Source organism: Dryobates pubescens, chromosome 20 (assembly GCF_014839835.1).
Source record: "Dryobates pubescens isolate bDryPub1 chromosome 20, bDryPub1.pri, whole genome shotgun sequence".
Classification (NCBI taxonomy): domain Eukaryota; kingdom Metazoa; phylum Chordata; class Aves; order Piciformes; family Picidae; genus Dryobates; species Dryobates pubescens.
This window is the reverse complement of record NC_071631.1, coordinates 17,282,779-17,296,148: the sequence shown is the minus strand read 5'-3', so window position 1 is coordinate 17,296,148 and position 13,370 is coordinate 17,282,779. Positions and strand designations below refer to the sequence as shown.

The 13,370-nt window shown below is 46.6% G+C and overlaps 1 protein-coding gene across 2 annotated transcripts in view; it reads left to right on the top strand.

Moving 5' to 3' along the window:
* The window catches only part of SAP30BP (SAP30 binding protein), a 35,361-nt gene that overhangs the window by 18,109 nt on the left and 3,882 nt on the right, over positions 1-13,370 (top strand). For both annotated transcript variants that reach the window (XM_054171144.1, XM_009897941.2), the window contains 5 exons: positions 2,740-2,782; positions 8,987-9,075; positions 12,191-12,282; positions 12,731-12,791; positions 13,277-13,328. In XM_054171144.1, the coding sequence (XP_054027119.1) occupies positions 2,740-2,782; positions 8,987-9,075; positions 12,191-12,282; positions 12,731-12,791; positions 13,277-13,328 (337 nt within the window). The remainder of the gene's footprint in view (positions 1-2,739; positions 2,783-8,986; positions 9,076-12,190; positions 12,283-12,730; positions 12,792-13,276; positions 13,329-13,370) is intronic.

The window sequence follows — 13,370 nt, the reverse complement described above, 5'->3', positions numbered from 1 at the left end:
GAGGACAAGTGGGTGGAAGAAGATGGGAGGGATATTGGAATAATAAATACAATGCTGAGTCCAGAGGTACTCAGGGACGTAGCCTGTTTCTTCCTCTTCCCTCTCAGTCCACTTGAAACGAAACCTTCCGAAGATAAGAGTGCAGGATGTCATTTAGTCAAGGTTGGAACAAAAGCAGTTCCCTCCTTTCACCTCAGCAAACATTTGTTGTCTCAAACCAAGGCAGGAAGGCTCCAGGAGACTTTATAGCAGCCCTCCAGTACCTGAAAAGGGCTGACAAGAAAGCTGGGGAGGGACTTTTTACAAGGGCTTGAAGTGATAGAACAAGAGGGAATGGATTGAAGCTTGAGGAGGGGAGGTTTAGACTGGAGATTAGAAAGAGATTCTTTACAGTGAGGGTGGTGAGACACTGGATCAGGTTGCCCAGGGAGGTTGTGGATCCTTCTCCTCCCTGGAGGTGTTTAAGGCCAAGTTAGATGAGGCCTTTGAGCAACCTGGTCTAGGGGAAGCTGGGGGGTTGGAACTAGATATCTTCATGGTCTTTTCCAACTCAAGCCATTCTATGAATCTCCAGAAGTTCTCCCCCTGAAGAGAAGACAGGCAGTACATGTGTGCAGTCAGAAGGCTGCTAACAGGTCACTGCATGCTGCCTGCACACAGGACCTTCTGTCTGGAGCTCCATGACCACCTCCAGCCCGCATGCAACACTTGCAGACTAGTCTGAATTTGTCCTCACAACCTGCTGTTTCATGCAGAACTACCCCCACTTCTCTGGTGCCAAACTGAGGCTCCCCATGTTACTGCCTTGTTGATAGAGTTGAGGCTCACCACATTAATGCTGTGCCTGCACGGGTTTGTGGAGAACACAGCCTAGAGGATTCCCTGGATTCCTGTGCAGCGCTCTCAGCAGAGAGCTCTCCTTCTCTTGGCACGAGTTTTCTGCTTCAAAATGTCAGGCTTCTGCTTTTCTTTCTTTTCTGCTTGTGCTGTTCTTTCTGCAGACCCCAGCAGAAGAGGTGTTGATGTGCTACAAGTGCATTAGCTGGGAGGAGTTGGAGCTGTTACACTACAGCCCATCTCACAAAGCCCCTGGGGCCTGGCCAGCTGGCCAGTGAGGAGATGCCTGTTCCTTCATGTACTTCTTCTTTTTGTCTTTCTAAAATAACTTAAGCCTTTCATTTTTGTGATCCAAGTGTGCTTCTGGAGAAATAGTGCTTTTTATTCCCCCCCCCCTTATTTTTTCTTTCTTTTTCTTTTTACTACTTTTTTTCCCCCTCTCTCTCTCTCCATGAATGGCTATAAAAAGTGCCCTGTAGCATTTGGTGCCACACAAAGAAGTTGTTTATCTGCTTCCAGGGGGCTTTGGCTTCTCTGGATATTGATGATTTTTCACAGTGAATTTGGCACAGCTCTGACTTGGTGACCTTGCTGCTTTCTCCTCACCTCATGCATCTCTCACCTGCTTGGAAATGGAGTAGAGAAGGGGGGGGTCAGGGAGTGGTTACTAAGCAGCGAGGAGGTAGGTTTCTGTCTCTGTCAGGTTGAATGAATAGCTGCAGTGTTTGGAGGCACTGAGGAATTTTGGACACACAGCCCAGCCAGTCACAAAAGGTCTTTGGGAGGGGGGAGAGGCCAGTGTTGGGATACAGCTGATACTGTTTCTGAAACTTCTTGTGCTGAACTTGGTATCATTTGTGACACTCCTGGGGTCTCTCAGAAGCACCAAAACACTTGAATGTTGGTCTCAATCAGGTGAATGCATATTTTAAGACTGTCTGATCCTACATGACAGCTCCAGCTCAGCAGGCTTTGGTGCAGACATCTGCTGTGCTCCTGCAACAGATTATGTACTAAGGAGGGAAGAGCTGTGTTGGGATGTCCAAACCGAGCATTACAAGCCAGTGGAGCTTGCCCTGGAGTTTCTAGAAGAGCAAATTGGCTACATCACTCCTGGAAAGTAGCAGCCAGGAAAGAATTGACAGTGGGAAGGTTTTTCCAAAATGAGAGTGCAGGATCTGCGTCTCCATCACCTGGCATTTTCAGAGAGGGTTTACCAGCCAAAGCCCTGAATGGCACTTTTACAGCAGTCGGTTCTGGCAGCAGGCACAACTGGCAAACTTCTGCAGCCTGGAACTCTGCAGCGCTCTGGGTGTTGGTGGAGAGGCTGAGCAGATCCTGCTCTGAAGTTGCTGTGCTCTGCTGCTGGCCCTGGGAGCGTTCCACCTGGTTTTGTGTTGCTCTGGAGAGTGCATCCTGCTGACCCTGCTGGGAGCACTGCAAGTTGCACAAGCCTGTGCTGGCATTCCCAGGGCTGGGATAGTTTTCTGTGGGCTGGCTGCAGCTTGTGTTTAGCTAGCTGTGCTCTAAAACATTGACCCTTGGCTGGTGCCAAGGGCCAGTCACCAAAACTGAAGAATTGATGGTTTGATCTGCTTTGAGGAAAGGCTTCAAGTGCAGCAGTTTCTGTGGAATTCAAAAGGAGTTTCCAGCACTCACAGAAACAAAGCCCAAATTCTTTCATTAAATTTAGACTGCAGTTCTGAGAGGAAACAGAGCATCCTGTTAGGCTTTGACTTCCCATGGTACAAACATTGCCCAGTTATCTAATAACTTGCATTCTGTTCTTCATTTTTATTCTTTTGCCTCAGAAATATTGTGTGCATTTCTGAACTGTGCTGTATAGCTTTTGGATTGGAAGTACACCTTGACTAAAACCTGTTTCTTCCCTCTTCCTCTTAGGAATTCTCAGAATTGGAGAAAAGAGATCCTCAGGAGCTGGTTGGTAAGTTGGCTCAGAAGTGTGTTTTATGTTTGTCAAACCAGACCACCTAGGCTTCTTCCCCCTTTGTATAAAGCATCTTCATCCTGTCCTGACAGGGCTGTAGTTTGAATTACTACCTGCAGTGTTCTCTCTCAATGGAATACTTCCAGTGAAGTCTTCCTTTGGCTGAAAGGGCTGAAAAAGATGGACATCTTTCTGTATTATATACTCTCATTTAAATATGTTTCTCTATTTATTATACATATTTCTATATCAAATATGTCTAAATGACCTCAAAGGCCTCTTCCAACCTGGCTAATTCTAGTCTGTTCTAAAGATGTCTATATAAAGGGCAGCACTGGTGGTTTTCTTCTGGATGAGCTGAAAAACAATACTAAAAACAAGTAAATAAGTAAAAGAAGTAAAAAAGTATTTAAAATAATTGAATAAAACCAAACAATCCATTCCTTAAAATAATTAAAGCATTAAAATGAATTAAAATAATCACACTCATAAAACAATATTAAAACCAATAAAGCAGTAGCCCTGTCCAGACCCTTCTGTGAGAGCCACTCTAACCAGGAATGATGACAGATGCTTTTGTTCTGTGGCTTCAGGAACTTAACTCAGAACATCCCCACTTAAATGTGTTCCTTGTAGTGATTTATAGCTGCTAAATTGCCCTAGCCTAGGGTATGTTTGGTTAGTGAAGCTCCTGGGGTATTGTGACATCTCACTTACTCATTGCACCACTATTTGATTTGGAAAGTCCAGGGTCATCTTCAATAACCTTTCCCAACAGTAACACCCACAGAGCTTTGGGTAGGTTAGTGCAGAGCCAGGTGAGTGGAGATCATGCTGGATTCTGCAGGTCTTTTTTGCATGAGACCATATCTAGCTGGGAAGGAACTGTTGCAAGAACTTTATGGTTGGTGTGAGGTGAGAACCACTCCTTTCCTGGCAACCTGAGCTTTTAGAGGTAGAACTCTGAAATGGAGAGAGTTGCAGGGTTTTCTGACACAGAGCAAGTGACTTCTCCAGTCTGCATGTCCAGAGTTTTTTTTTTTCCAGTGTCCTTAGTTTTCCACAGCTGCTTTTGGCATTAAAGCTTCTGTGGGTCTGCCCTTCTCAGAAGGTAACCTTACCTTGTTCAGTATCACCTTTATCAAAGTCCATGGTCATGGAGTTCCTTAAGCAAAGCATAAAGGTAGGCTCCTGCCAAAAGTAGTGTTTCTGGTTTACCTCACCCATTTGTGTGCCCTGAGCTGGTCTGGGAGATGGAGCCAGCTGAGATGCACCTTCATTTCACTTTTTTTCCCTGTGAGGCTTCCAGCTGGATCCATTCCTTGAGTTGCTTAGTGCATGCTAGGTGAGTGCTAGAGCTGGCACAGAGAAACCAGCAGGGACCAGCTTGGGAAGGGCTTCATTGTCCTGACTTAGGCTGAAGGGCTGATCACATAATCAAAGCCTGAAAGAGTAGGAGGGGGGATTTCAGTAGTTAACTGCCCTGTGGTGGAAGAAGAGATATACCTGAAACTTTTTTGGGGTAGATTTCTACATCCTTTTGGTTTTGTGTTTTGGTTGTATTTGTACCACGGTGCTGACAGCATTTGCTGTTTCCTGCAGCCTTGCAAAATAATACCTTTGGTTTGCCCCCCCTGCTCCTTTTCTACCCCCCTGAAGCTGTTTGCAGCATGGTTGTTTACCTTTTGGATTGTAAGAAATGTTCTCTTCTAGCCCTTAGGATATCTGAGCACAAAGTCAGTGTTCATAAGGGCAGAAATTATGGCTGAGTTGCAGGTCTCTTTCTGCATTTCTCAGCCCACAGAGCAGAAAGGGAACTAGTGTCCATCCATGGATGGGTGACTCACTGGCATGTTGTTGCCTCCAGTTCTTCCCTCTGATTTGGCTGTTCTGGTGCCAGGAAATCATAACCCCACAGAGCCTGGTTTATGCCAAGCAGGCTTGATTAGAGTGCCAAAGAATGCAGGTTTGGAGACCAGGCACCACCGGTTTGCGTGGCTCTGGGGAAAGCCTTGTCCCTCTCATTGCCCTTTCCAGGTCTTTGCTTGGTTTTTTTTTGCATAGTGTGATCTTTATAGACAAGCTGGCACCTGATACTGCCTGTGCTTCCTTGTGGCTGCTAAAAGTGCACCTCAGAAGTGACCCTTGGAAGGGACAGGACTTCTTCATCCTACTTGGGGAGCAGTGTTATTCACTGGAAGTGCTGAGGCTTTACCAGACCTTAGATGACCCATGCCCCAATCTTCTCCAGGTAGAGCCAGCTCTCTTCATTCTTTTGGGTTTCCCTGCACTAGGAGAACATGCTGACCCATCTGCAGGGGGGAAAAAGCTCCTGTCTATGTCTCCAGCATAACCTTTGGACTGTGAGCAGTTGCTCCTTTCTGGAAGGAAATGAGTGTACAGTGTGCACTATGCCCCTTCCTTTCCTGCTCTGCAGTATGGCTTTGTGCTGTTGGATGTACTGCTCAAATAACCCATCCAGCTGAAACTGAAGCAGATTAAATGTGGCAAGCAAATCTCCTCCAGTGGCTACTGAGATGCTGAATCTTTGCTAGGTACACCCTGATAGCTGGTTATACTTTGGCCTCCTATGCAGAGCCTGGGAGAAGCTGAAGATCTCTGCCTTGCCTCAGTGCATGTGCTAGTGGTACAACTAAAGCACCTATTGCTGATGAAGTCTTACTTATTTACAAGCTGACCTGAACTAAGCACCAGTAGCTGTGTCCTTCAGCAGCAGGATGCTTTGAGTTGCAGACCTGACTCCAGCCATCTTGAACCTTCATATGAATCAGGGTCTCCTTTATGGTCTTAGTTCTTTACCTGGCCTTGAATCCAAGGGGAAGATATTTACTGGAGCCAGACTCTGGGTGTGCCTGTAGTGATTAATTGTGCCAACAGCCAGCTTCCTGAGGTCCCCACATGGAGATCCTCTAGGCTGTGAGCCAGCAAATCACAGGCCCAATTAGAGACCGCAGCCAGTGTCACTACCTGTGACTCATGTAAAAGTAAAACTTTGATCTGGCAGCAATAACAGGACACAGAAAGCAGTTGGATGTATCCTGTGAGGACACACCTTCTTCATCTGCACTGTATAGGCAACAGAGAGCTGTGCTTGAGCCTTTGGAAACACAGAATATTCTATACAGGAGCCCAGAATCATAGAATCACCAAGGCTGGGAAAGACCTCCAAGATCATCAAATCCAGGTCCCTAACCCATGTCCCTCAGCACCACATCTACACACTTTTTGAGTACTTCCAGGGATGGAGACTCCACTGCTTCCCTGGGCAGCCTGTTCCAGGGCCTAACCACTTACAGTGAAGAAATTTTTCTTCATATCCAACCTAAACCTCCCCTGTCACATCCTGAAGCGGTTTCCTCTTATGCTGTTGCTTGCTTTTTGGGAGAAGAGACCAACCCCAACTTTGTTCCAGCCCCCTTTCAGGGAGTTGTAGAGGGCAAGAAGGTTTCCCTTCAGCCTTATTTTCTCCAGGCTAAACAACTTCAGCCATCACTCAGAAGAACTGCTCTCTAGATCCTTCACCTGCTTCACTGCCCTTGTCTGGACACACTCCAGCACCTCAGTGTTCTTGTGAGGGGCCCCAAACTGGACACAGTATTCAAGGTGTGGCCTCACCAGTGCCAAGTACAGGGACATGTTCACTGCCCTGGTCCACCTGGCCATGCTATTGCTGATGCAGGCCAGGATGCTGTTTGCCTTCTTGGCTGCAAGTTCCAGGAGTCCCTCAAATGATTGTCTTAGCAGCCCCTTTCTCTAGGCCAAGCCCTGCTGGGAGGAGGTTGTGGAATCATTCATTCTCTTACCTGTTTGGGGACTGCTCAAGGGCATGGATAATTTGCACTTCCTTGCTACAAAATAAGCCCAAAGGGGTTAAACTCATCCTTTTCTTGCTAATGATGTGGCACCTCAGTCTGCCTTCAGTGTGTTGAAAGAACTGAGTAATGCTGAATGCTTGTCTGTGCTCAGCCTGAGGTGGGACAGGGCCACACGTACCCTCGCTGCTGACTCAGCCTTCAGCTGTGTGCAGCTATGATGGGATCACAGATGTCTTAGTTCCAGTTCCTTGTAAGGCATTATGAGATGCCTTCCCCCTTCAGTATCATGTTGGTAGATGGTTGTTCTCACATGGTTCCACCTAAAGAGCAGAAAGCACCAAAACCTGAAAAGTCCTGGGTCAAACCAGATTGGCTCATTGGGTACTCTTGTTCCTCCTCCAGTGGTATTTGAGCTTTGAATTTGTTGTTCAACATACTCTTAGGACTTCCTTGATGCTAGACAAGAGTTCTTGCCCATAGTCCCTGAGTTTACATGAGCACACAACTCCCTCCTCCCATAAATGATTTGTTTCTTCGTGGCTCTTCTGTTCACATGCCAAGGAGCCTGTGAGTTAGGTCTGACTTGGAGCTAGGCTTGATGAATTTTACTGTTTCTCATTAGGTCCTTTCTTTGCCTTATGGAGCCTGGATTTGGTGGCCTGTTTTCTAGTGTTTCTGCTGATGCTGTGAATCTTTTAAGCTCATAAGCAGCTTTCACCTTTCCAGAGAGCCTGGCGTGCTGTTGTGAACACTTCTGCCTATGAGCTGCTGTCTCTCTGGTTTCCTGAATCTCTAATTAAACTAGAGGCTTCCCTGCCCCACCAGCAGCTGTAACCTATAACAAATGTCTGCCTTGTTGTCAGGGAGCTCCTGTCTGCCTGCCCTTCTGCAGGGGCCCTGGCAAGCTTTCCCTCTTCCATAGAGGCACCCTCTTAGTAAATGCCAAAGGACACTTTTTGTTCATTGCTAGCAGCTGCTGAAGAATTTAACCCTCAGCAGCATCTTGATCAAATGGAGTGAGTGGTTGCCTGCCAGCTTTGCATCTCCAAAGGATGCTTGACATTTTTACAAAGGAAATGGAAAATGGCAGCACTGAACATGTGTAGTGTTGGTTGTCTGTAACCTCAGCTGTCCCAGGCTCTGTGCTGGAAGGCAGGAAGGCACCCTGTGTTCTAACAGCCCTCTCTGCCTTTTGGGCCCTTCTGAGCTTTAGTCAAAGAGCTGAACATGAGCATGCTGGAGCTGCCGTCCAGGCAGCTTTGGCTGAGGACTGTATCATTGAGGAGCTGCAAATGTGAGTGACTTCTGTGCTGGTGTCAGATCTCTCTTATCCTCTGCAGGCTAAAACTCTGGGATGTATTCCCTGTACAAATTACAGTTGAGAACAATCCCAGCTGTGGAAGTGTGGCACAAATCTCAGCTCCACGACTGGGCTAGATAGCTGCCTGGATTCCCCATAACAGTGGGAAAGAAGCAGGCAGTAGGGAGAAGCATGGCTGTTTCTTTTGCTGATCACTCTGTAAACTACAGGGCAGTCAGGTACTCTGATAATACTATCAGAGTAGCAACACAAACAGCTCTAGAAGTCTGGCAGCTTCTTGTCCTGCAGAATGAGTTGCTCTTTCTAGCAAGATTCTGATGCTAAGCAAAGATCAAAGGGCCTGTTAAGGAAACCTTAGCTTCAGGATGAAATGTAATTTCTTGTGGTTAACTCCTGACAGCCTTGGGGAGGGTTGTTCCCTTCTTCAGCCATTTTTGTTCATATGGGTAGGTCTTGACCTAAATAGGACCCTACATGATTATGTCCCCAAAATGACAATGAGCCAGACTGCTTTGGATTGGTCCCTGATCCTCCTCAGACTGATACACAGTCTGATTCTCTCTCTGAGTATCCTGACACAAGTTCTGTCAGAGATTCCAGGCTATCTGAACAGCTCAGTGTGTAGTGGACAGTGAGATACCTTCCACAGACCAACCTTTGTTCCTCTGGAGATCCATTGCCTTTGAGCATCTTATCAACAATTGCAGCTGGAGTGGGAAGTAGCTTAGCTTCTCAAATTTCCATTCTGGGGTGAAGAGATCCCTGAAAATAAAGCTTTAAGCATGAGTGTGATACAGAACCATGGCATGAGGCAGAAAAAGCAACCTTCACATCCCCCCAATACAGTGATGTAACCTTTAGGTTACTTGCTCAGCGCTTTGACAACACCACAAGTACCAGCTGCAAACATTCCCCTGTTACCTTCACCCATGGGTCCTCAATGATAAAGCAGCACTAGCAAGGACACAAAACAAGTTTAATGACTTGCATGGCTTGAATTCCATTCAGTACTGCCAGAACTCATGCCCAGTTTGCTCTCTACAGCTTCTTTTTCAGAGAGAGTGCGAAACATGTCTCCAGATGAGATCAAAATCCCTCCTGAGCCTCCTGGCAGATGTTCTAACCACTTGCAGGTTGGTATAAGTCCACTCATTTTTTAATGAAGGCTTGCAGTTCATTAGGGAGAGGGCATGCTTGGGAACACTGCTCAGGATTTTTTGCACACAGCAGAAATGCAGCATCAAAGCTGGAGCTTTGCCACACTGACTTTATGAGCCCTCTGTGTTAATGCTTGAGACTTTACTGCAATTCTAGTTCAGGGATCTCAAGAGCAGTTTAAAGCTGCTTTCCTGTCTCTGTGGGTCACTTGTGCTTTAAAATGACTCTTGATCCCTCCAGGGCCACAGAAGCAGTGTTTACTGTGCAGGCTGCTATCCTCTTAACCTCAGCAAAATTCAGCTCCCTAGGAAAGAACAAGTGATTGTTTTTCTACACAGGCCCAGGAATCCCCTGACTGGAATAGTTGAGGCAGCATTGACTGGATTCCTTTTCCACCTACATATCTTCAGATGATAAACATTTAGAAGGAAGGCTAGTAGCTTAGAAGCAGCAAAAGAAAACAAATGCATGTTTTGTCTGGTGCACACCCAAATAATTGCAGTAAGCAACTTTGCAATAGCCTTCTGCTCTTCTCTCCCTCCTGATAGAAGGCAAATGAAGAGCAGGGACTCGTGTTTCCTGCCACCCATTTGAGTTTTAACTGCAGTGATCTGCCTGGGAGAAATACAAGTGAAGAATCCCTAGTGGAGGGCTCTGTGAAGCAAGCTACTAAGATGCAATGGTGATTCAGAGTGACTCACCATCCAGATCAGGCTTTCTTGTCACAGTGTACCTGGGCACACCCAGCCCTCCTCTTGTGCTGCCGGAGGATTTTGCTGTTCTGACATCAGTGAGTGAGGGTGCGTTAGGTCTGAGGAATGCACAGAGCTCCAGCAGGCAGAATGAGGCAGAAGAAGGGCAGCAAAGCTGGGGAGGGGTTTGGAGCACAAGCCCTATGAGGAGAGGCTGAGGGAGCTGGGGTTGCTTAGCCTGGAGAAGAGGAGGCTCAGGGGAGACCACCTTGCTCTCTACAACTACCTGAAGGGAGGTTGTAGCCAGGTGGGGATTGGTCTCTTCTCCCAGGCAACCAGCACCAGAGCAAGAGGACACAGTCTCAAGCTGTGCCATGGGAGGTTTAGGCTGGATGTTAGGAAGAAGTTCTTCATAGAAAGAGAGATTGGCCATCGGAATGTGCTGCCCAGGGAGGTGGTGGAGTCACCATCCCTGGAGGTGTTTAAGAATAGAGTGGATGAGGCACTTGGTGCTGTGGTTTAGTTGATTAGATGGTGTTGGGTGATAGGTTGGACTTGATGATCTCAGAGGTCTTTTCCAACCTGGTTTATTGTATTCTCTTGTAGGATTTTCTTCCCCTTTGACAGCAGTCTGCTGTGTTAAATCAAAGGAGAACACATCCCCTGTGTGCAGGTCAAACCACAGCTCGGAGCACTTTGAGCAAGGAGTTGGGATTGTTCTTTAGAGATGCAATATGGTCAAGGCTTTTCCCTTTTCTCAGGCTTCCTCCAATAAACTTCACCTTGAACTCTGCCAAAGGGAGTATTTCCCCATTTGTAGACAATGTGAACTGTACTGCTCCCTCCCTCTCCAGTGGGGGAGACCAAAGGGAACACCTATTCAGTCATTTCTACTCCCCACGTTCACCTTCTTGCAGGGGTTCCTTCAAACCTCATGATGTGTGCACTGGGTGTGGAGATAAAGTAATTTCTTTTTGCTAGTTTTGTGAAGACCTTGTGAAAACTTATTTTATAAAGCTGCTTTTTTTTTTTTTTTTTGTTTAAGGTTGATGAAACAGAAGTTTTGTATCAGCTCTTAACAATCCTCTTTCATTCAGACATGAGCAAACCCTTAGACAGTAGTCAGTGTTCTGCATTTGAGTTGACTGCTCATACAGAGGGAGGCATGAAGGGACTTATCCAGAAACAACAAAGGAAAGTTGACTCAGCTCTCCCATCCTGCAAGACTGAAGGCCTCTGGTCTTACTTGATATGACAAATTTGTGCTGAAATGAAAAGATGCAGGAGATTGTTCTCCTGGTAATCCCCTTCAAGTTTATGTTCCCTATGAAAATGTCTGCTTTTGCTATTCCCTTTAACTTAAAAGCAACAATACTTTTAAGGGCTTTCCCTGCATTGATGAGGATGGGGGGGGAAAAAAGATCATCTTTACTTTTCAAACCTTTCATTCTCTTTTAGAGAGTAGGACTGCTTCACATTTCCAAACTGAGGCAGTTAAATTGCCTTTTGCAGGGGCTCCTGGCTTCAGCAACCCACTGAGCCTTGGTAACTGTGGGAAGGATCTGCAGAGAAGCTGATTCTATCAAACTGACCACTGCACCCAGGCAGGGAGTTAAGAGTGCATTGGTCGTAAGAGCAGCTGGCTGCCAGCAGACACCACCAGCAGTGCCTGAGGATCACATTGGATGTGGTTCTCTAGCAGAATGTTGCTCTGCTCACCTGTTTGTTGCTCAGGTGTAGCCATGAGCCTTGTCTTCTGTGCAGTGTAGCCCAGCAGCTGTTTTTTCAGGTGGAAGGGGGATGTGATGGTCACTCTGAGTTAGGAGAGAACCTTTGGGGAGTTCACCTGTCCCTCTCAGAGATGGCCTCTGCAGTCACAGCTTAAAGGAAACATTAGACAGTTTCAAGGCCCAGCTTGGCAGGGTGCTAGGCCATCTCATTTAAACTGTATTCCTACCCTGAGAGGTTGGACTGGATGATCCTTGAGGTCCCTTCCAACAGACTGGGAAACTGTAGTGTGCACTGCAGCCCCAAATGTCAATCTTTAATCACTGGAACCTTCAGAAAGTGATCAGTTCCCATCCAGACAGCTCAGGAAGTTACTTTCAGGTCTTAAAGGAAGAAGTGTCTGTTCTAATCAACCTGCCTGGCAGAGGTGGAATCCTTGCTCCATGCAGGGAGGTCACTGGGAGAGGTGGAATCCTTGCTCCATGCAGGGAGGTCACTGGGAGAGGTGGAATCCTTGCTCCATGCAGGGAGGTCACTGGGAGAGGTGGAATCCTTGCTCCATGCAAGGTCAGTGTTTCAGCTGGCGTGCTTCCACATACCACCTTTGCCAGTCAGCTGGTGTGCTCCTTCTTTTTTGTACTGGCTCACCCTGTAAATCCTTCTCCCTTAGGATAAAATTCAAAAGCTGTATGAGAGGAAGATTAAAGAGGGCATGGACATGAACTACATCATTCAGAGGAAAAAGGAGTTCCGCAACCCCAGGTGAGTCACCGCCTTTATCTGTGTCACCATAGCACCACAGAGCAAATTCCAAGAATTTTCTTCTCTGGAATTGTGGCATAAACAGAATCCTGGGCAAAAGGTTACAAAAATAAAACCTCATTTGAGGGTGAAGCAGTGAAGCTTTTCTGTGTGCTCTGGGAGGCAGCAGCCGGGGTTGGCGCGGTGGTTGGATTTTAAACGTATGAGCTTTGGGCGAAGTGGTTCTGGTGTGTCTGTTCTGGGAGCTGGGAGATTTCACTTGGAGGAAGCAGGGAGTCAGGTGGTTATTGACATGCCACATGCATCATAGCAAGTGTAGCTTCCCATGTCCTGATCTTGCTCTTACAGCTGGAAGAGGTGACAACCTCTTGGTACTAACAATCTGAACTGCATCCCATTTCCTTCTGGCCCCCTGGCTGTGTTCTGAGCTCTTGTCTTTCCTTTGCAGCATTTATGAGAAGCTGATCCAGTTTTGTTCAATTGATGAGCTTGGCACAAACTATCCAAAGGTGAGGTGCAATACTTTTGACTGGTAGGGGAGTTGGTAAAAGATAACACAGGGCTGTAAGGTCTTGCCTTGGGCTTTCTCAAGCCTGCTTGCTTAGAGATCCTTTAAAGGAACTTAAATCTGATCCTCTGCATTGAAGTGAACATTTTGATGTGGTGCTGAGCCTCTGTACCTCCAGCTTTGCTACAGTGACTCTGAACAAAAGCTGCTGTACTCTGTAGATAAATGGGAAACCCCTTGGCAGGGACAGAGGCTGAGCAGCAGAAAAATGCATCCTAACCCAGAATCCTTTTGGCTTCAAAGCTGTTCCTTCATTCACAACAGAAGGTGGTCCTGTAAAAGAAGGTCTGATGTGATCTTTGTGGAGCTGGGATACAGGAAGAAATCATTGATGAGTGAAATACATAAACCATTTTTGAACTGCATTTTTGTTCACAAGTGGAAATAGCCCTCATCTGACTGTGGGTTTTTCTTCCTTTCCTTTAGGACATGTTTGATCCTCATGGCTGGTCAGAGGATTCATATTATGAGGCATTAGGTAATTCCAGGAAGTCTGTTCTTTTTTCTTTTCTCTTTTCTT